Source organism: Lissotriton vulgaris, chromosome 8 (assembly GCF_964263255.1).
Source record: "Lissotriton vulgaris chromosome 8, aLisVul1.2, whole genome shotgun sequence".
Classification (NCBI taxonomy): Eukaryota; Metazoa; Chordata; class Amphibia; order Caudata; family Salamandridae; genus Lissotriton; species Lissotriton vulgaris.
Genome location: NC_141696.1, coordinates 1,218,181,120 through 1,218,205,776, shown reverse-complemented (window position 1 = coordinate 1,218,205,776; position 24,657 = coordinate 1,218,181,120). Strand labels below are relative to the sequence as shown.

General features: G+C 39.0%; 1 protein-coding gene across 7 annotated transcripts in view; it reads left to right on the top strand.

Annotated features, from left to right (window-relative positions):
* The window catches only part of NBEA (neurobeachin), a 1,820,918-nt gene that overhangs the window by 540,275 nt on the left and 1,255,986 nt on the right, over positions 1 to 24,657 (top strand). For all 7 annotated transcript variants that reach the window (XM_086935110.1, XM_086935108.1, XM_086935109.1 and 4 more), the window contains exons 12-13: positions 12,008 to 12,160; positions 13,349 to 13,517. In XM_086935110.1, the coding sequence (XP_086791236.1) occupies positions 12,008 to 12,160; positions 13,349 to 13,517 (322 nt within the window). The remainder of the gene's footprint in view (positions 1 to 12,007; positions 12,161 to 13,348; positions 13,518 to 24,657) is intronic.

The window sequence follows — 24,657 nt, the reverse complement described above, 5'->3', positions numbered from 1 at the left end:
CAGTTTGGCAATAAAATCTCACTAGTATAGCACGGAATGTCTTTCATAAGGAGGGGGCAAAATGCATTCCTACGTATAATACATTATTTGAAAGTAATGGAGCAGTATTCCTATTTGGAAAACATCCCTAGCTGATTTGGGAATTCTTTTTGTTGTCTAAATACATAGAGCTAAGGCTTGTACCCGATAGAACAGGACATTCATTTAATCACTGAAATTCAATAATCTGCCCTTTTCACTACCAGCAAATTGCATGTCTTAACACCTTCGCTGCTAGTGATATTTTGCTCCTGTGCTGTAATTTTCAAAAGTCCATTGTTCATGACGAGCTGGGCTCGTCATCAGCCTGGCAGGAGGCTACTTCATGACGAGCCCAGCTCGTCATGAGCCTGGAAGGGGTTAAAATTGATTTTTTTTTTACTCTTATATTCTTGAATGGTTTGTGTTTACCAGGCTTGTGTACCGCTTTATTAGCTATAATCCACTTCATTCATGCAGTTTATTTTAGGATAGACCATCCATGCATACAATATTTAATTACCTCGGGCTTCATTATTGGAATGTACCTTATTTGGATCTTAGGGAAATACCCTCTTTAATAGAAATAAAATCTGCTCTGTAGACACTCCTTAAGTTGGAAACTGCAGATTGTGCATAATTCCAAAGCAATAGCCTCTTCCCACTAAATTGTACATGCATATCTATACTTATAAATATAATTTTGAATGTGCCATCTCTTATTGTCATCAACTTCATCTTTAATCTTATATTTGCTGCTAACAATCAAATGGACATATGTACCTTTCTACTGATATCCAATAAGATCAAAATGTTCATGTTGTATTGTTGTGTTGTTGTCCAAAATAAAAAAGGGCATAAATAAAAGTGATATTTGTTGTGTGTATTTTTAAAATGGTCCACTTTTATTTTAAACGCTTTTTAGAAAATTGAATGGTTTATGGTCAGACTCAAATTGTAATGATGCACGATTGAGTAAGGACTTTGGGTACTGTTCGGTACATTGCAAAAAAACTTTTTTGTAATGATCGTGCTAATAGAAAGTGTTTTAAATGACATAGGATGTATTAATCAATTACATAGGGGACTCTAAAAGTGTTTTCAACTGCCTTTAAAACTGTCTCCTTGTAGGAATGCCTAACAGCATATTCTCCTAGGATGGGGAAGGTGAGAGATTCTCGCCAGCCAGCTAGATGGGGCCAAACAGAAAGGAGAGCTTGAGGGAGTATCGCTGTCACTGGTATTGTGAGCGGATGTAGGTGGAGCCATTGGGGGTGAAGGGAAGGATAGAAGATAATTTGTTGAGAGTGCAGGAAACAATGATTCTTAGTGTTTAATGTTGCATTATGTGGCCAGGATCTTTTTTCAGATTTATAAACGTGAACTTTCTATAAGGACCCTATCAATTTTTGTTTTGTTTTTACAATGTTAAGGGGCTAAATGACTGTGGCATACAGGGTAGGATCAAGGACGAAATATCGGAATTTACCCCAGTAATAAAATAAATTGCCTAAAAAGTGATCTATGCTGAAACAACTTGGGTGCTATCTGGTGGTTTGGAACTCATGGGCAGTGATTTTTCAAGGACTCACAATCCTATCTACTATAGGAAGTATACTAGCTGTATGTATGTTAGCCTTTACACAGTGTTACTAGGCAATTGCTCAAACAATTTATAATGTGGGTTCAATTGCATTATGCTCCATATATAGTTCTAATCATTTTGATCTGACAATGCTGGATGCACCAGATCACCTCTTTATTCTGTATTGGGGTTTTAATTATTATTTGGGTAGGAAGCTAAATATTACCAAACGCATGTCTTCACACCATAAGAAGGTCACATTCACTTTTGTGAGGATATTTCAGTATATTGCCTGGCTGGCGGTTGGAGGAGTATACGTAGAGGATAAATATGATATACCTTCTACTAACTCCCATATAAGTAATATTCATGTATTTGGTTCATTTTAAGTACCTTAGTAAATTGTCTAAAATGGACATATGTATATATTTAAGGATAACTTTCGATCATAAAACACTATACCAGCCACAATTTTGATGTTGAAAAATAAGGGTAATTTTTCTCTGTAGACCTATGAGAGGGTGATTCCTGTGGAACCTGACTTTCAGGAGTACATATTAAATAATATCAAGTAATGTTTAACTTACAATCAAATAGGTATTGTTTAGAAGGCGGTCAGTGGTGCAATGTGTAGATATGAATGATGAGAAAAGAAAGAAGGCGAAGTACATGTTGTATGTTAAAGGAGAAAATTATTTTCTGGAGAGTGTACAAAGCTAATATTAAACAATTAGCTAATTAACAAGAATTTTTGCAGCGTCTCATTTTAAGCATTTGAAGCATCAGCATTATTAGCATTTGGAATGTGAGTATAGTGAGGACGAGGGGAGCAAAGATGAGCGAAAACAAGTATTGTAAATACTAACAATCTATCAAATTATAGTGGTCAACAAATAGACAATACAGAGCACACTATTGACTATAGTGTACTGAAGGAGATATTGAGAAATATTAGGAAGGGGTTTCTTTGGCTGTTTTGACACCACTAACGTGTCTGTATTGGTAACCCTCAATTAGGTTCTGCTTATGTAAGGAGAATCAACTGGTGGGATATCTTATTCCAGTAGAATTGTATAAATCTTTAATTGAAGTTGGCACCTATCTGTTTGTAGGCCATTCATTTTTCCTACTGAGAGAAAATGTTGGTATCTTGAGATTAAATCAATACAGCTATGTTTCTTAAGAAGAGCAAACCAACTAATGAAAGAGCATCATAACAATCCAATCCATTAATAAATGTGATTGTAAAAATGTACTCCAAGATCCATGCCATGCACCGCATTATAGCTGTGCAGTATTTAGTATCAGCACAACAGCATGGCTTTACACCTTACCTTGATACCACGGCATAGGCGAATGTGGGTATTGCATTATTTTACAAAACAGAGGTATTGAAAAAATAATGCTGGTATTATCTTTTTATGACAGTAAGAAAGCTTTCAATTGAGTCCTTTGGCAATACTGTTGGGTTGTCAAGAAATGTATGGGATTGGGTCTAGCATTTGTTACACTGCTCCAGAGGCTGTACAAGACCCCCCTGCAAAATGTGTCTCTATGGACATAGTCTTGAACTCAACTGGTATAGCTAAGGGTACTCAGCAAGGATGCCCTATCTCAACTATATTGTTTTCTTTACAACTGGAATCATATTTTAAGCAAATGATAAGCTTTAAAGGCATAGATTTTGAATGGCTATACTTTTAAAGTAGATACATATGCCAATGACATTGTAATATTTTGCAAACGTTTAGAAGAGGCTGCGGCAGCTAAAACACAGATCAAGAATTATTGTACAGATTGCAAGGACTCTTTTATAGATTCAGAAGCTGTATACACAGGAATAAGGATAACCAGCAAATGAAAAATAGTGAAACTTAACTGTAAATTAGTGTTCAAAATGTGTACCACAACAATGCACATCTGGAACTGACTTCCTGTCCTATGCGTGAAAAGGTCCCACATTGTATAACAAACTATTTTGCACAACGTTGGAAGAGATGCTTTCACTTTCTTTAGCAAAGATGGCTGTTACAATCCAATCTTGATTTTGTTAGTGAGGGGAGTAAAATCGTTATCCAGAGTGCCAAATGTAACAAAATGCATTATGTAAAAAATATCTAACTCAAACACATTGGAATGATGGTAAAAGTAAATAAAAACGTTCTTCAGTGTAAAATGAAACTGTCACACATTTATTCATCATACAATTACACTTTGAGAATTGATTGAAATACTTAGATTCTCTGTAGGGATCCGATAACAGGCTTTTCTATCAATAAATCTAGTAAATGAAGGATTTACGTAGAATGTGGCCATCAACGAATGGGTCACGTTACACCCTCAAATTTACTTCAGCTAGTGAGCTCCTTGGCAATTTTATTAGAAATCATCCCCAGCTCACAGGGATATATATATATAAAGAAGGTTTTTACTATGGGGGAGCAATGCGATGAAAGGCTGATACAGGGCAAACATCACTGAGAGGATGAGAATTAAGATATATATATATATATATATATATATATATATATATATATATATATATATATATATATATATATATCTATCTATCCTGATGTGATAGTTCGGTTTTACACTGAAGACCGTTGTTTTACTTTTACCATAATACCAATGTTTTTGATTCTAATATATATATCTTTTTGAGCTGAGCCTCAACCTTGTCACAACAGTTATAGTACTTGGACCTCTCCAGTGGGAATGTGTCTGCAATTTAAAAAGCTTATTAGTAGCTTTAAATTTTAGTATGTATGAGTTTTTTTAATTAATTGTTTATCGTTAAAACGTAATTATAACAAAAGTATAAAAGCAGAGAGTCCAATGAGGCAATATAAGAAATTAGATGCCACTAAATGACAACTCCAAACAATCACACATAATGGAAAGGTCATGCACTGCAATATATTACAAGGAAAGAGTAGGAAAGAAGAGAATGGTGAAAGGTAGAGGAAACTTGACATAGGGTGGTAGAAGAGGACAGGGAGGATGGAGAGAGTCAAATAGCATGGAACTTTAAAGTGTATAGCAATCCTGATTTTCGAGAGGTAGCTATGTAAAAGAGTAAAAAGGTATACGGAAACTACAATTTTTAAGAGACTAGGAAGTCAGAAGCTTAGACATGGATGAGTAAGGCTGCTGCAAGAGCTGGAGAGAGAGACAAGAGGCCTATTTTAATATTTTTGTATTCTCTTTTATGAAAAATAAACAGGTGTAGGTAAAGGTGTGTGGGAACCTAAAACATAATATCAAACTATGCATATACAGTATTTAACTAACTGTAAGTGAGAAAGTGTACAAGTCTAGAAGGGGCAAGGATGTGCTTCCACAGTCCCTGAGAAGTGGAACCCCTACACAATCAAATATGAATGAGTCTCTCTTAAGACAGCATACACATCATTTTTGAGAACTTGTGTGTAAGTGTGCGTCTCGGAGGCTCAACAGCTCCCATTATCCAAACACACAATTCCAAACTATTACCACGGATATTGCTATCCATCGTCTCAAGTTGTTTGTTACATTGCCTATTCTATCATGAAGAATGACCAGTGAGGCCAAGGGCTGTTAGGCATGGCTTGTATCATTCATGGTTAACCAGATCGCAGACCAGTATGTGCCCTTGTTATAACAAACCAGAGTTAATGGACCCCCTTTGCCATCATCAGAAGATTAGACTGGGGTTCTCCTCCATAAATGTGGTGGCATCCAGGTCCAGGTATGCAATACCAATACGAAATTCAACTACTTCAAGTTCTTATTATGTGCCCTTTGCAGAGTAGACCACTTAATTTCCTTGGTTATGCAGAAAACTGGGTGTACCAGAGACAATGAAGAGGATCATCTGTACGTTTAAGAAAATAAACAATCAGCATTCCATAACAACATGATATCACAACTCTGCCGCCTGCATAAATTCATGAAAGCAAGAACCAACAAGGAATGCAAATGGATGTGGCCCAGTTTCATTATCCGTTAGTGAACTATATGGACATATTTACATTATTAAGAGGTTTCTAAGCTAGAATCACCTGCGCAGTCTGGAAGATATTTGACCTCGCCTTTGTGAAACCATCCTAGATATTGGTGGATGTAAAGGAGTGATGGATGGATGTCAAAGACAATGATTGGTCATGAATATTAACCAATTTAAAACATCAGCTGACATCCACTGAGCTGTGGCTCACAGGCATGGGTACATTTTAGTGACTTGTACTTTTAGCAGTGCAGGACTAGTTCCCACTGATCAGCCCAGCATATGTGTTTTTGGTATGAACGCTCCAACACTGTGGAATACTGCTAGAGCATATGGGAGGGCGGGGATACAACCTGATACTTGTTCTTTGAACTATAAACTGTTTATTTTCCTATTCAGGACATTTATTAGTTTTTGGTTCTCCATGTCCTCTTTGCATTTTGATGTATGCCAAATACCTTTATGACTGTTACATCATAAGCCATTTTGTTACTTTCTGTCTTTAATTCAGGGTTACATGTATAATGTATTATTGGTCTGTCATAGATTTTAATGTTATGTATTTGATTGTTTATTGTTTTATAACACTTTGTCCTGAGAACCATTGCTGGGTATCCCATTGTTTAATGATACACTGGCATTACGTACAGCAGAATCTATAGGAGCCATTTTGTGTTTGCAGAGTTTGAGGCCTACCCTCCTGCGTTGCTCTCATTCATGATGTGGACCATTCACAGTAATCAGTCTTCAGCAGCCCCGGTTAGGATGAAGCCTTGGCGTTCTTTCAGAGGAGAATTAATACAATCTTGAAAGAATACTCCAGTGATTTTGTCAAGCGTGCTGTACCCTGGGGTTTAAATGATGTTGCCCACATCAAGTGACTAAAACTAAAAAAAATATGAGATTACTTCTGAAGATGGACCAGCATACAATTCAAAGAGCTCATCTGAAGTGTTAATTCGGAGTTTCTATCAAATTGGGGAAATGTTAGACTTCTGTATGAAGTAGGCTGATGCTGAGGCACAACAAGTTATTCAAGAACTCTTAAAATACTGGAAGTTGTTCAAGTCGATATTGTATTTTGTTTTGATGTATTCAAAATGTGAAATGTTAGGCATGTTTGCGCGAACAAATGTGATTCACTTAATTCAGAAGTTACCTGGACTTTAAAGGATAAGATAGGAATACATAACAAGCCATCTAATTCTAAATGATCAATGCACAAAAATATATTTATGAATTGAAAGGTTCACGTATTTCTAGCTAAATCGTGATATAAACATTTTAACAAATGTGGTTATTCTGCCACACATCATACAGGAAAAACAGTTTTCTTGGTGGTGTTGAAGTGTATAGCTGACAGACGATTCTGCCAGCTTGATAATGCTAACAACAGGGAATAGCAGAAAAAAGAAGCTTATAGAAAGGCAAGATAATGTTTTGTGAGTCCATTGTACACAAAAATGGAGATCACATTAAATGATTAGATGTTGTACAAAACTTGGCTATAGGAAGACAGTGTCAACTGGGGGACCGAAAAGAAAATATCAGCCTCAGTTGTGAATGCTTAACCATTTCACTGCCAGGTGTTTGCAGACCTATGAGTGTGAGCCTTTCACAAAAAAACCTCATTAGGTTATTGTTATCCATGTTAGCTTTAGGGTGGTTTCCCTCAAATGTTTTGCTTTCACCCTCCTATTTTTCTGAATTGCTTTTTGCTGGCCTTAGGACTTTGTGCTCTTTACCCTATGCAATTTACTCATAAGTCCTTAGTCAAGTGGTACACAATATACCCGTTGCCTGTAAATTAAATTGTCAATTTGACTTGGCAATAAAGAAAACCCTTGCCAAGAAATAAATTCCCCTTTTATTACATGTACATCACCTCTAAGACAGCACTAGGGGCAGGGTGCATTGGAATTAAAAGGTTAGGCATGTCATGCACATTTAAGTTTTAGTTGTCCTGGTAGTGAAAAACACCAACATTCCCTTTTTACTACTGTGACACGAACCTCTTGCACAGGATTCCATTAGGTTGCCTTATTAAATATAATAAGTGCTAACATTTGATTGATTGGGATCAGATACAAATTTCATGTTTGATGTCTAGGAAATTGTCATTTACAACCCTCTCTAATGGTAAAGTCACATTTTAAGATACAATTATGAAACCGCCACTTTTAGAAAGTTGGCATTTTTCTACCCTAGCTATTTTGTGCCTGTAGCCTGTTCCTAGGTCACATCACTGGGTGTAGTTGGTTCTTGGACTATGTTTATTCCTACAAGACAGCCACCCAATTGAGGGATTAGGTGTGGGGTGGGCTATCACTGGCAGGATGTAGGAGGTAGGTGGAGTTGGGCACAGCCCCACTTGCAAATCAATAGGCTATGCTCTGCCTTCACACAAAGGACTTGACACTACTTCATTGTTCAGGCAGCCAGACTGGAGCCAGGGCAGGGAAGGCAACTTCAAGCACTTCAATTTTAATTCTCTAGAATCATTAATTTCTGAGAAGGCACCAGGTATAAATATAGGACCGACCCACTCTTAACTTTAGTTCACTTTCTGGACCTGTGGAAGGACTGCCTGCTGCTTTGGCCTACTGCGTATTTCATGAATTTGCTTTGCTGCACCTGGAAGGACTCCTGTGCTGCCTGAAACTTTTCTTCAACCCCCATAGACCTGCCCTGCTGCTTGAGCCCTGTTCCAATGCTTGAACCTAGGACAACCAGGGTGACTCTAAGGGCTAGTTGGCTAGCCTCCTGATCAGAGCCTCAAGGACACAAAGGGCTTCAACCATCTTGAACCCTCACCTAGACTCAGCCTGAGTGAGTTCTAACACTCCAAGTGGAGTTTCCCCAGTCCTTGACCCTTGTGAGTAGTGCACAAGGTGCCCAGATAGCCAAAATCTAAAACTTGGGACTTTGGAAATTTGTGGCTAAAAACTGCTCTTTGAACAGAGAGAGTACACTGGATCCAACCTTCTTGTCTATCCGCCCATGCTGCATCACTGGTCAGCCTAACATCGCGGCATCTCCCGCTTAGTTCTGTTCAACCTTAGAACGGAGTTGTTCGTTAACCAATAAATGAAACATATGTGGTCCTTATTAGATCAATATTTGGCACAATTGTTATATTATGAATACACAATGAATATAAGGAAACACACCACACTAATATTTGTCAGTTTTGTATATTCAAAATCATATATTTAGCTGATAAGTACGATTCCCTTCAGATATGGCTGTCACAGATACAAAACACATGCAACGTGACTTACTGAAAACAATGTCATAAAGTGTAGCAGTGTTTTATACAATAAAATAAACAGAATATATATACAAATGTCCATCTGTTTTTATCATCAACTGGTTCAACATACACCCTTTAAAGACATTTGTTTCAATTTCACGATGGTTTGAAAGTACATGGACCGCTCAAAATATTGCCGACATTTCGACCCCCGGTGTATTTGTTAAGGAGTGCACATAATGGTGGGTCTTCCTCAGGATGGCTGAGAGTTTTGGGTACAGCAAAGCGGTATTCAAGACATGGGACCTCTTCCCCCGAAAAAAAAAAAAAAAAAAAAAAAAAAATATATATATATATATATATATATATATATATATATATATATATATAGATATATATATATATAGAGATATATATATATATATATATATATATATATATCCCCACAAGAAGAGATGACTGCCAGAGGATGAATGGTAAGAATAGGATTAAAAATACATGTAAAAGAAGAGAGCTGCAAAGAACACACTCGGGTGAATGTTTGCTATTCTTTAGATACCAATGGAATAAATTGACTTGTGGAAAGATCTTAAAGAGAAGTATATAGAGTTGCAACAGGGTTATCCCAAGGAAAGTTGCTTGTGTTGTACTTTTGAAGCTTGCAAATTAGGTAGGCTCAATTAGAACCTGCACAGTCTAGAGAGAATTATTATGATTCATAGACATTATTGATTCCCCAGTCTACTGGGCTCTGTGTGCCTGCTGTTAGGAGTCGCTGCCTAAGGCTAGATGTACTGTTTTGGTTTGCATCAACTTTCAAAAGCCACTGAAGTTTTCCTGCCCATGCTTTGTCCCTTTGGACCTGGTTTGGGGGCAGCACCAGGCAAGTGTATACAGCCAGTGGTCATTTCCCAGAAGCAATAACTCATTATAATATATATATATATATATATATATATATTAAACCCAGTGCTTTAGATTTCAATAACACAATGTGGATATGCATGTTAATACTGCCCATGCACTATCAAGTGATGATATAATACATGGCAAAATCAGAGTCAGAATCAAATCAAATCAAATCAGAGTTTAGAAACTGACACGACTCACAACAATCATTTGAAAGAGGCACTACCTTTCCAGATTTAAGGTATTCTTTGAAGAAAATCAACATCCACAAAGACCTTTTCAGATGCTCTCTTGCAACTGAAATTATTATTCTGAGGACATCTCTCTGTTTTGTTCCATTAGTTGTGTTCGTAGGACATTCCCGAGAATCCACAAAAGGAAAGGTGACTGTGAGAAGTGTTCAAAACAATTGAGTAGTTGCTTGTGTTCCTTTTTCATTTACAGCCAGGGTCTCCAACCATTTGTGTAAGAAGAGCTACTTATGTTCAATGGAATTCATTCAGAGCTTCAAAGACTTTTGATGTAAATGTGAACACCCCATTCAAGTTGTCAGCAGTTTTCACATTGGTCCATTAGGCAGTGTTTCTTGAAGTAATGTAAAAATGGCATTGACAATTTGAACTAAAGTATTACAAGAATACTACATACATACCATAGACACAATCCTCCTGGTACCGAGGTATACATATGAGTAATACTCTCAACAACTCAAATAATAGCTTTAAACACATTTTGAACATACAGCTATTTTTCTCCAAACATCAGTTTATGAGTTCTGAAAATACATAAAGTATTGTCTTTAATACATGCTTTTTAATTTTGGTATGAAAATAACAACTCAATCAAGCAAAAGCTTCCAAAAAAGTAAGCTATGCCTGGATGAACTGCACACAGGAGAGCTTCTTATAGGTAGATGGAGAAATACTAGTAGTTCGCAAGCTAATTGTTAGAGACACCTGATTTACAGGTATTTGAAAATGGTAAAGGAATCCCACCCAGAATTTCCAGAGATGCAGTCTCCCCCCCATAAGACCACTTTTTATAACAGAGGCTCAATATAAAACTTTATAATAATTCCATAACATATGCTAATTGTACCAATGCATGATGTGTACATTACAGAGCCAATCTCAGCATTTCATGCAAGGTGCTACTTTCAGTGACTTCCTGTATTCCAAGCCTTCTGATAATGAGGCAATCTCAGCATTCATTATGGGTTTATATTTGAGTAGCAGAAGTGTAGATTGTTGTCAGAGTCAACGAGTGAGTCACATGCTTCATTCACCAATATGAAACACTAGGAGAAGACAGAGAGAAACCATATAGTAGTGTAGGGTTCCATGGATAAACAGAGCCAGTTGAGACTGCTGCCAATGAAAAGTGGTGGGACCGCGGGGCAGTAAAGGAGGCCTGGGGGGAAGTGGGGTGGAATTAATAACTAAAGAAAGACTTGCCTGATGCTGCCGGCCACCTCACACCTCAAAGCTCCTCTACTCTCCTGCTCGCTGCAGTCTCGGGAACACCTTTACAGCTCCCCACCCAATCCCTGCGCTGCTCTCATGCTGTACCAAACGCATGAGCGCAGTGCGAGGATTGGCCTGAGTGGGCTAGTTTAACGTTCACTCAGACACACGGAGTCTGTGGCATTCCTTCACTCGACTGTGGAACACAACTGCACACGTCTCTTTGGCTGGCCTAAGATGGCTGGCCAAACTGACATGCCCACTTATAAGTGCACTCCGCCTTCCTGTTATGGCCCAGCCCCACCCCTCCCTGCTCACGCTTGGCTCAGGCAGTTACCGAAAAATAAAATGATAATATAATATCATTTTATTTTCCAGCTGCTGGTTGTGAGCCAATGGGGCGGCGCTCTTCTGGCATGTGGAGGAGCCATCACTGAGTAGAGCTCAGTGCTCTTGCAACTGAAGTTTTATTAAGGAAAACAAGTGCTGACTTTTAAGACATTGCCTTGAAATGCACCATTCAATGTAGGACAGATGTACTCACCATAGCAATGTGGGTAGTTGCCAAAAAAAGTTTGTGGTATTGAATTCAGATCAATGTTTGGGAGTATTCATTGACTCATAGCTTGAGAAGAAACAGCTATTTGGGCATTTATCACTGGAAGAGTAATGTGCTTTATTTCTCAAAGACCTTTTATGAATGACCAATGTTTGAGCCAGACATTTTGTGACTGGTGAATTGTCAAATGTTTCATAAATTTATATTTTGGCTTGATATGTTTTTGTCCTAGTCATCCAGAGTTCACATAACCAGAGCGGTGCTGGAGCAGTTTTTGTCCTTTGCAAAATATCTCGATGGCCTGTCCCATGGAGCACCTTTACTGAAGCAACTTTGTGATCACATACTCTTCAACCCTGCCATATGGATACACACGCCTGCAAAGGTACGCATACAAAGACCCACTTTATAACCAATATAAAAGTCCTTGGTCAACAGCTTTACTTGGCTTGGATCAGTTATGTTTGTAATAAGAAAAACATTTTGTACTATGGAAGTATTGTCTCTTTTTTTGTTCTTGTTGTTTTTCTGAAGATTAGGTTTTTAGTACTTTCCTCTCTGGAAAGCTATGGAAGTTCGCAATGTGAATGAGTGTTCCTGTGCCGAATGCACGCATTATAAGACAGTACTTCATCTTTCGCAATAGCAGTCTCTTCAAAACCACAGCACAGACCTTTCAAAGGAGAAACATGTCATCAACCCCAATCTTATTTATGACACTTGAGTTCTTGAAGAATTTGAGACAGTGCTACTTCATCTAGCCACCAGTGGCCTGACACAAAATGATGGGGGTCCCCTAGTGAATGTGGTGAGGATCACTAGGACTCCCATATCTATACAAATTCATTTTTCCTAGGCCGAATATTTTTGGAATTTGGTTGCAAAACATTAATCCATACCATTCTTATTCTGTATTTGGAAGAGAGGACCTAAACACGCCCCTTCCAAATACCGATATGGTTGCAAACCCAAATTGGTGGTTCGGTAACATGCAACCACATCAGAGTTTAGTTTTCATAAATACTAAACTGCTTTTTTGCAGTTGTAAACAAGCAGATTCCATGAGTATGTCTGTTTGAGAATGCAAATAAACTTAGTACATCTAGCCCAATGGGACTTGTGGACTTCTCCATATATTTCAAATAAGAAACCTTCATAGGAATGTGTAAAATAAATAAACAATTATAGTCTACCATGAACAGATACTCTCTAATTCGAATTGCCCGAGAATAAGAATAGCTACAGTAAAATAATGTATTGAAGAGGAATAGTTTGTATATTAATTGCATGTAAATATTTTTATGGAGCAATCTGAATACATTATTTTGAATCTCACTCTCAAAAATGAAAGAAATACAAACATTGAGAAACAATTGGAAGCCTTTACGGCACTCTCCTTACTTGAAACTTGAACCGTGCTGCATTAAATGTGCCTAAATAACATCTTAAATTGCCTTTTTAAAATGGAACATACCAGTAATAATATAGAAATTAAAAGATGCAGACTAGTCATCTGTCTGGGGCAGGCACTTCCATTAACTGTATAATGTATTTCATTTGTATTACTTTGCAGGTTCAACTCTCCCTCTACACCTATCTTTCTGCTGAATTTATTGGCACCGCTACTATTTACACTACGATACGGAGGGTTGGAACAGTCTTGCAGCTGATGCATACTCTGAAGTACTACTACTGGGTAATAAATCCCGCCGACAGCAGTGGAATTACACCAAAGGGCCTTGGTAAGTCATTAAAATTAAAATCATGTGGTGGATGGTCTGTGGTTTGGACTATTGGCCTCCCTACCGTATAGTTAGAAGTGTCTCTTATAGGTTTTAGGAGTTTTGATCTGCCTAATGAAGGGATATAGTGGTGTGTGATAGAAAGGATTGGTATGAAACATTGTAAAACAGCACTTCACCTTATACTTTCTGGTACATATGGGAAGGACAATGCGGTGACTCTTGTCCAAGGCATGTCCTACAATTGGGAAGAAACAATAAAAAAAACCTTTAAAGAGTAGGTTACAGAATCATAAGCACAAACTCACTCACCATTGTAGGGCACTCTAGATAGATTCATGTTTATGTACAAACACACAGCGAGAGAAATTAATGAATTATTGTGTCCAAAAGTCAACGCCCGCATTTGCAAGCACACTCAGAAAAAAAGAAAGCCATTGTGAAAGCAAAACAATGTGTGCTAAGAGGACATACCGGACCTAGCTCGGGTTTTTGCTGCTTGTGTACCCAGTATTGCGGCCTTAAGCAGAGCAGGTCCTGTTTAGCAGAAGTGAATGATCAGGTAGCACAAGAGAAATGGCTGGGGAAGATGAATATGGTTGTGATGAACTTATCATAGCTTTAAGAGCTGCACTCACATTCTACTCTGAAAGAAACTATTTAGTTCAAAAGTGCATTGTGTGCCCAGTAGACACAGTCTGAAGTAGTTGCCTGTTTTTATAAAGGGACTCAAGAGAGCGCAAATGCTTAATGGTGTGTGATGTCAGGTGGAATGCGCTGAGACTGCATGCTCGAATAAAGGCTAGACAGTTATTCAGACTTTTGATGGAGAAGGACCACTGTCATGTTCCAGTGCATTGTGTCCAGCTTTGTTTAATGAGATATTGCAGACAGCACACACTAAGTAAAACAGAAGAGTATATCAAAAAGAAATCAGGGTGTGTGCCAATGAAATTGTATATCTTTTCAAGAGCACCTGTCTATCATGTATCACGACTACACCAAGCCTGGTTGTTTCTTTGGAGAATTAGGGCTATCTTGTTTAAGTGCATCTTATCAAATCATATGTAATAAAATGTTGCTTCCCACGGCATAAACTATGCAAAGCAGAAGTCAAAGTTAGGAGGACAAGGACGCTTATCAAGCTAAATAAATATAAATATATATATATTTATACATACACACACAGGTTGTTTATACAAGTGTACACTGGACAAAATAAAACGATAAAACCAGTGTGTATTGTGTTCGTTCATAGTGCTGCAAGGAATATAATTCAGGCCTATAAGTTAGTTCGTAATTTGAACATCCATGTTTGTCTTTTCTAACGAAAATCTGCGAGACTTATCTTTGTGGGAAAGTATTATTTGGCTTTTTCATTGACAGTACATTCCAGTTGGTCTTTGGCGTGAGCTTGTTATAGGTAACGTCTTGCCAATTGGGTGGAGGACCGTTTGCATCTAATATTATTTAATGTTCACTGATCCAAAGTTTTAACTTTTCATATAGTAATATCCACGTATGGTAATTTACATAGACGGTGCTGAGGTAGGCGCCATTCTGATTATTGAAGGTGAAGTGTTGTTGCTTTGTCCATGGCATATTTAGGCCCATTTCTAAGCTTGTCCAATCATTGACAGTGAAACCCTATGTGAACTAGCACCTAACCTGCTATCACCGGATTTATATTTGGGATGGGAAATATCCCAGCGTTGTGTGCACACACTATAAGCACCCAGTGCAGTCCAAACAACTGGACTTTACAATGTCAAACAAAACAAAGCAAGTGGTGCACTACTTTTAAAATAATATCACACAAATATGAGAATCATATCCAGAGTTGTTCTTTACATTATCCTTTATTATTTTCATTAAACATCAACAACTTTTTGACTTGAAAAAGTTGTTGATTAATGAAAACAATAAAGGATAATGTAAAAATCAACTCTGGATATAATTCTCATATTTGTGTGATATTACTTGTAAAGTGGTGCACCACTTGCTTTGTTTTGTTTTTGTTTCCCATTTCTAACTGGTAGCATGTCTGGGCAAAGGACATATTCTGCAATTGCAATATGGGGATGGCTAGCGACTCAAGGTAGTCACCTCACAGTGGCAGTTCTCTAGGACTGCCAGCTATGAGTTTGGATCTTGTATGAACTTTATTTTCTTAAAGGTTTCCTCAGAGTTCATACAAGACACAGGATCAGAATACACTGGCCACCATCTGTGGGCTTGCTGTTGCAGATGATTATTAGGCATTTACAGGAGGCCCTGCCTCAGGATAATGTTTGTGGGTTGGTAGTTTTAATGAAATTTGGACCATACCTTCTGCCACCTTCACATACCATTTCATGAAGAACATGAGGTTCAGTGACAGGCGCTGAACACATTTCGTATACTTTCAAGTAAGAAATGTATGACTTACGGTCATACCACGTTATTTGAGGTATCATCAAAGAAGGTTGCATGTTCGTTTTGTCTTTTCTTGATGATTGTAAGGCAGTGCTTTTTCTCTATTCATTTTGTTGGTGTAGGCCCTGCTTTCTCGGTCTTCAACCCACAACTGTCAACAAAACCAACTTAATCTTGGGATATTTGGATATCTTGGGAAAACCAATTTAATCTTGCCTCTCCTATGTACATACAAGTTAGCACATTATTAGTAAAGTACCTGACATTAGATCGATATGTTCTTTTCGGAACATCTTTCCATGTTCTCTCTTTCACTAGCTGTGATACTCATTATTGGCCTCAGATATGGCTGTAGATCAGCAAAACATCTGCAAGCGAACATTGTACATTTTCTGCACATTTGAATAGGAAAGGTTGTCAGAATAAAAAAGCTGAAAAAGTACACCTGTACTTGGTGAGGCAGTTATTGATTGACCCAATTCTTCCTTTCTTCTCAAAATCGACTTGTGTAATCTCCCAGCACCAAATTCTGCATGGTCAACAGCATTTGCAAATGCTATAGCTTGTTTTTTAAATAATTGGTTAACTACTGGTGAAGTAACAGGCCCTTGAAAAGTTATTCAAGTATAAAAGTATTGTTTGTTTCCCAGGCGGATCAGGGCCTTTAATTACTGCACTACAATTATGAAAGGGAGAGGGTCACTGTCAGCTCTTATTGCCTAGAACTATGAGTAGCATGAGGCAACCTCACTGACACAAACACACAACCATTGTTCATGTCTGCTCCTCGCCCACTCTCCTGGTTTTTCCTAAACTCATGAAGATATAAAAAGAGAACACATCATCTAAGCTCTGGAAGACATATAATGGATGAAAACAACACTAGTTAATGTCGCATTTAAGCCCTATTGTCTGACGCAGTCTCAGCATTTCATAGATGAAGATATTTTCACAATAGCGACATTAAAATGTGAAAAAGTAGCTGTGTTGTCAAAAAGGCACATTTTTGCCCCATTTGGTGAATAAAGTAAATAGTAAAATGCGCTTTAAGTTGTACACATAAAGACGAACCTTGTCTCAACAGAGTGTTAAATAAGTTCAGACCATCTTTTATTTAGAAAAATTACAAACATTATCCAAAATCAGCTTACTAAATAATGGGTCATTGTAAAATAAATATATATTTTTTAAGCTACTATGCGGCAAATTTGCAAGAACAGAGGCCCTTTATTTATTGTGTGTGTTGTTTTTGTAATGGCATTGCTTTTAGATCTTGTTTACAGACAGCTTTAGCACTATTTTGTCGAAGACCTATTGCCTACTATACAATATACAGAGTGGACTTTGGATCAACCCTTTGATCAATATTTGATGCCTTTCCCATGTATTTCCTGACAATTATTTCAGTGGCTTTCCTCACTGTTCTGGTATTTCTCCCGCCCCAGAAGCTTTTATTTTCCAAAATGTCTCTAACAGCTTATCTTGCCCTTCCACTGAAAACATGACGAGATTTTTTATTTTTTATTTGTTTCAGCACTCTATAGGAGTGCATCGCATTCCTCCGTCTCTCTCCTTTCGTTCCCAACCACCAAAAAACTGCTGCTTGCTCGTTGCTCCCCCAACTCTCCCCTCCTCCTGCTTTCCTGCTTCATTATATTTTATGTTACTTTGATTTGATTTTTGCTTGTGCAAGGGCCCAGCGGCTGCGCGCTGCTGCTGGACCACTTGTTTCCTTGCCTGATGTGCCCAGCACCTCCATTTCCTTTTTCAAATTATTTTTTTATCTTGGAGAGTACAGCAGCTGCACACTGCTTGGTGATACTCTTTTTGCACTCCCATCAGCCATGTTGGAACAGTAGATAAAAATGTTCATAACACCAATGGTGTGTCAAGACATATGCGCATGCTTTGGCGGCTATCATGGAACAGCTTTTTGTTTATTGGAAAACCCATTCCAAAATGGCCGCTCATGATTCTGCCTGCGTCGTCATGAAACTGTGGCTATTTTAGAATGTGTTAATGCCAATGAAAATAAGAATTGGCAAAACCAATTGATGGCCCTTTTAAAGGTGAGATATATTGGCTTAGACATGCTTCTTTATTCTTTTCTACCTATTCAGAAGTACTCTTTGACTCCTGCGTATAGGGCAAAGTGTAATGGGCATACAGAAGCGGAGGTAGAGATTTGAAGAAGGGGGGCAGTGAAATGTCACTTCTACTGTAAATTAGTATTCTGACTTTCTCTGTTAAATAAAATAAATATTTCACACAGAGATGTTGCTTCAAGCAGCTTGCCCATCCCTTTTTCCCGTTCATCTAAATGATACCATGTAACCTTACAGCAATTGCATTTTAATGTTCAATTCTAAACAAATGCGGGAGAGAAACATTTGATTTTGTTTCCAAATAACGTTTAGTATTATTTTATATTCATAAAAACTATCTTGCACGTTGAATGGACAAAATAAATAGCTTGTTTTTTTTTTTTAAATAGCGCTTTCATTTCTAAGAGCTTTAAATGCACGTTACTGTATTCAAGTGATGACCAATGAATTCAAAACATTAGCCCTACTCTCTGGAAACCAAACCTCACTCAAACTATGATCTCAGATGCATCTCTTTAGATAGTACTGTTCCAGGAGTCAATCGTCACAAAATCGCTCTGTCCTGCAGCACTGTTCCGTCTCTGATCTTCAAAGGTACCCACAAGAGATCACGGGAGTCCTCGCCTGGGCAGTTTCGTTCCCTTTGAAGCCAGCAGTCAGCTGCACAGAGAAACCTGGGACGATAGCAGAGTTGCCTTCAGTGGGCTCACATAGCTTCACAAATCTTTACAGCCTTTCCAAAGCATAAAATACTGGATTGATTTTTGTGAAATTAGCATATTTTAGATAGTTTGTGTAAGAGTGGAAAAGAGCAACGAAGTCGGCTTGTGTTTCATGCCCACATAGAAATATTTTTTACTGATTTGGTCGGATCAGGAAATGGTTCAAGGATATTATTTTCTCATCCTGCCTAATTACAGAACAGGAAGCGGTCTCTTCCGCAAAAACATCCTCTTCTCTCATGGGCTCTGCACTTAAGTGTCTGCTGTCCTCTAAGAATAGTTACCCTTTAGGTGCAGTAAGTTATGGCGTTTCTACATGAAGTTAAACAAGCATAGTTAAAGTCAGTAAGTCTTACCTACGCAAAAGCTGTTGACATTGCCAATGTGTTTTAGCCATGTTGTACAACAGTGTGAATGCTGTTCAGCATGGCTAAAAGTTAGTAAAGCAAAGGAGAGTAGTGTGGAGTGCCGAAGAGTGGAATGGCGAAGAGTAGAGTGTTGTAGATTCGAGTGGCAGAGAGTGATGTGTATTGGAGTGGCATGGTGTCGAGTCGAATAAAGTGGTGTACAGTGGAGTGGTGTAGAGTAAAGTGGGCAAGTGTAGAGTGCATTGGCATAGAGATTGGCATAGTATAGTGGTGTAGCGAGCAGTGGCGTTGAATTCAGCATTACGGAGTGAAGTGGCTTAGAGTGGCGTGGCGCACCGTGGAGTGGCTTAGAGTGCAGTGACATGGATTGGCATATTGTGGTGTGGAGTGGCATAGAGTTGAGTGATGCAGGGGGCGGTGAAACAGAGTAGTGTTGAGTGGCATAGAGAGCAGTGGCATAAAGTGGTGCAGAATAGAGTATAGTCCCATAGAGTGCAGTGGTATAGAGAGCAGTGGAGTAGCATAGAGTGGAGTAGAGCGGAGTAGAGAGGAGTGGTATAGAGTACAGTCTTGCAGAGCATAGTGAGTGGTATAGAGTGCAGTGACATAGAGTGCAGTTGTGTAGAGTGTAGTGGCATAGACTGGAGTGGTGCAGAGTGGAGTGGAGTAGAGTGGTTTAGAGAAGATTGTTTCAGAGTGGAGTGGTGCAGGGTAGAGTACAATTGTGTAGATGGGATAGAGAGTAATGGAGTACAGAAAAGTAGTGCAGGTTACATTGGTGTACAGTGGATTGGCGTAGGGTTCAGGGGCATAGAGTTGAACATTGAAGAGTAACGTGCATTGGCATACACTGTTTTGGTATGGAGTGCAGTGGCATAGAGTGCAGTGTTGCAAAGTGCCGTAGAGTACTGTGGCTTAGAGTGGAGTTGTGCAGAGTAGATTGGTGTGGCCTAGACTGGATTGGTGTAGAGTGCAGTGGTGAAGAGTGCAGTGGTGTCGAGTAGAAGGTAGAAGAGTCCATCGGCATAGTGTAGAGGGCACAGGGTAGAGTAGAGAGGCGTAGCGTAAAGTGGTATAGACTGAAGTGGCATAGATTGGAGTAGTGCAGAATGTAGTGTCGTGGGGTGGTGCAGAGTAGAGTGCAGTGGCATAAAGTAAGTGCAGAGCGGAGTAGAGGGCAGTGGCACAGAGTGCAGTGGCGAGGTGTAAAGTGGAGTGGTGCAGAGAAGACTGGAGTGTGCATGGTGTGGTAGCACACTGCCGTTACAGACATTTTAAATTGAAATGAGCATTACATTTGCACAGGCAAACACTTTTACTAATTAAACTATAGAGTGTGCGGGCAAAAATGTGTGAAAATTACATCAACTCAGTGTAATGATTTGTTTTGATCATATTTGTTTCCAACACATTTTAGAAATAACAAAAATGTTCTTCATTTGTGTTCCTAATTCCAGTATATTCTGAAATACTTAAAGTTCATTTAAATGTTATTGTGTGCTCGAAAGAAATCTCTTACCTACCTACCCACAGTATCCAGTAAGATTGTCACTTAAATCCTTCTACTTTGAAGTCAGAGAAAGAAATGTTAAGAAGAGTGCCTGACATTTGACCTAAGTCTTTGAATACACAGCAAATGTGGTGCGATTAGAACAAGATTTAAAGGCTTCTTTACAGAAAACTAGTTAGTGGAAGAATACCGTAAATATGATTTAGGCAAAGGGCGGGATGAACTGAATCTGGACAGCCTAAAGCAAATAAAGTCAGCAAATGGAAAGCAAGAAAACTTGAGTTACAACCCACAAAGCCAATAGGAAGTAATGGACGGAATGCATTCCTAGGTCAGCTTTCTGAAAGTCCCCAAGATGTCCTTAGCAAACACAGACAGCTGGAAAGCTGCAATTTAAAAAATGTGTTGGTATGTGTGTGGCTGTATCTTAAAACATGGTCTCCTGTTTAAAGGCCATTTACCAGCCATATTTAGTGTTAGGATACTGTTAATCTGTAATTTATGCAAGTCAGTGTTTAATTTACGTACCTCTAGAATACCAATACAACACAAACACCTCATTTTACAGCAAAACTGCCAAACTACAGCATGTTTTCATAGTCAAACATTTAATAATACAGGCCACTGCTGCAGTCCTGAGTGCACTGGTACTGCTGGAACATACTCACATTCAAAAGTAGGCATTTCCTGTTTTTTATGGGGGCATGTCAATAGAAAACCAAGATGGCGTATCTCTCAGAGATATGTGACCCTTACAGAGAACATGTCATGAGCATATACCTAACAGAGCGATTCAGAATGTCTACAATCAATGAGGTATAAATGTGCAGAAGTACTTTGATAGCGGCATCGAGAGGCATAGATCATATCCTGCTTCTGTGCCAAGAAGCATTGTACTGTCCCATCCAAGAGTAGGAAGGTTCGGATAGTGTACCCCATTTACACAACAAGATGCAGCCTGTACACCATTGTAAAAGGTTAAGCTCACCCACCCAAGCTCACAAGCATCCCGAAGCACCCACTGAGAGTGGTGGGGCACTCACGGACAGGAGAGACACATTCTGTATGGGTGTTCAGAGCTTTACAGGTGCACATGTGTATAATGTACACCTGCAAAGCTGCATGTGGTGCGGTATGTGTAATACATTGCTCTGTCAGACCTGTCACAGGCCAACGGGGCATCTTTCACTGCCTGGTTGTATATGAGTTGTGAGGCTCAGGTCATTGATAATGCATTTCCCTTTTACAAGCAGTTTTTGCTGAATTAAAAATAAATTGTTTAGTCAGGTCTGTGAGGCAGTTTATAATTTCAGATTGAGATGAAGTTCATGTGCTATATGCCGGTGGGAGAGCCACTGAACATTCAATGCTATGTCTGGCTCTCGCTCTGCTCGAGATCCTCTTGGGCCTTGAGCCAAGCTTTCATGTTGTTTCTGTCTCCCACCCATTCTCTAACCTCATGCACTGAGAATTTAAGACCCTATGTGTATGTAGATACGAAGATACCTTTGTGATAGATCAATGCAGTGCTTTTAATGCAAATAGTCCGAGTCTGAACGCACAGGATGCATTATTCATAGGTATTTTATTTTTGAATCTAATAAAAATTCATTAACACTAACAAGGCAGGGCGCCTCAAACACAATTAAGAGCATTAAATCAAATCAAATTGGGCTTAATTTGATCATAAGAGTACATCATAATTTTATGATATTGTTCATGAAATGTACTCAGTGACATTAACTCATCACCAGTGTGCAAGTGTTTAAATGAAGGCAGGACTACTTTTTGGTTTAGAAAAGAACATTGTCCTCCAGTTTATTTATTTAGGTTCCGAATAGGATTATTTCTTCACATCTGTTAGACGAGACTGCATTAGGGTAGTATTCCTCCAACTTTTTCCTGCCTCCCTCCATTGTTCTGACTTCATTTTTCTGGCTTTAGGACTCTGTGCACATTGCCTCTGCTAAACAGTTCTAAAGTGCCTGTGTTCTCTCCCCTAAACATGGCAATATTGGTTCATTCCCACTTGGCATATTTAAATTACTTATACGTCCCTAGTAAAGTGCACTTACATGTGCCCTGGGCCAGTAAATTAAATGCTACTCAAAGCCACCCAAGTAGCCCCTTAACCATGTCTCGGGCCTGCCATTGCAGGACCTGCATGTGCAGTTTGCTGCCACTTTGACTTAAAGCTACTTGCCAACCGTTTAACTACCCTTTTATTACACCTAAGTGACCCCCAGGGTAGGCCCCAGATAGGCCTGAGGGCAGTGTACTGTGTAAGTAAAAGGTAGGATATATACTCTTACTTTACATGTCCTGGTAGTAACAAAGAGCTCAGTTCATTTTCACTACTGTAAGGCCTACTCCTCTCATAGGGTAATATTGGGAATTCCTAAAAATACTGTAATTCCTGATTAGAAAGGAGTAGCTTTAATATGGTTTATATCTTTGGAATGTTAAATATAAATCCTCTTTACTGGTAAAGTTGGATTTCAAATTACAATTTTAAGAAGGGCTACTTTTAGGAAGTGAATATTTCTTTTGTCTCTTAGCTCTGTGTGCCTTGCAGCCTACCTCCAATACATGTCTGGGCGTGGGTGACAAGACTAGGTGTGTCTATCTGCATTCTGATTACTCTTCCTGGGCAGGAAGGGAGATAAGGGATCACACTTACACTTCAATAGGTAGTTCCTGCTCCCACACGAAAGGCTGTTTACCCCCTACTGATAGTCTGGGCCCAGGCTGGGCAGAAAGTAACTTGTGTTTTGGGCACTTCAAAGACCCTTCTTTGCAGTCACCCCCACTGCATAGGCACATTTGGGTATAAGTACCAGGCCTCTGACCCTATCAAAGTAGTACACATCTGGCCCTTCGACCACTCTGCCAGGAAGAAGAGAAACCACTCTGCTGCTAAAGGACTGCTATTGTGCTGGATCTGCTGTTTGCTGAACTCTTGCCTTGCTGTGTTGCCATGCTGCTGTCGCTGTCTCTCTCCCTGGGTGAGAAGGACTGGAAATGCATCACTTGAACTCAGAGTGACTCCATGGGCTTGCTGGCTTGTCTCCTGTTGCCAAATAGGAACACAAAAGAATGAGAACTCACTTTTTGCAACCCTTGGGCTCATCTGCCGGTGAGTCTGTTCTGAGAAGAGGTGCCGACCCAATCCTGGACCCTTGAACAATGGACCTCAGGACCTACTGCAGTGTTATTGGCGTATCAACTGCTGTTGCTGGACTCTTATCGGCGCATCACACTAGAGCCAACACATCGCATTTGGACCTGCCATACACAGAGACCAACATTTCTCTCACTGGACTTGTCTCATTGCCACTGCAGAATTGAGAATCACTTAGCTGCACATCCACCTCTGTGGACTTGAACCTAGGATCAAGGTACTTTTGTTCAGCAGGCCTAAGTATCCACGGTCGCCTGAACACTTGACTGTCCTGGTCTGGGACGACATGTTAAACCTTTAAGTGCTATTTGCTTCTAAGCTGTTCTTTGACATTTATTTCGTCAGAACTCATATCTCAATTTCTACATATTGCATTTTTGTAGCTTTTGTCTTCTTTTATGTATAAAGTCATAATTTATTTTTCTAAACTGTTGTGGAGCCTTTTTTTTTTCACTGTGTCAGTCTGAAGTGTTGCACAAATACTTAACACATTGCCTATTCAGTTAAGCCTGACTTCTCTTTGCTAAGCTACAAGAGAGTGCACACAGGATAATTTAGGTTGTATAGTGACTTACCCTGGCTAGGATTGTGGCTCCTGCTTGGACAGGGTGCATACTCTTCCAACAAAAAAAAACATTTCTAAGTACATTATTCTTTGGAAAACGTCATATGTATTCCATTGCTAATGATCAGTGCCATGGAGGAGGACTTTTAGGTTTGAATTAGTATATTTGTATCTTGAAATGTCTGTTTTTTTTTTCTTGGGAGACTAGGTTGATGTCTTTCAATCCCCTAATTATTAGTGGTTCTCCTCAGGCAAGGGATTTGGTCAAGATGAT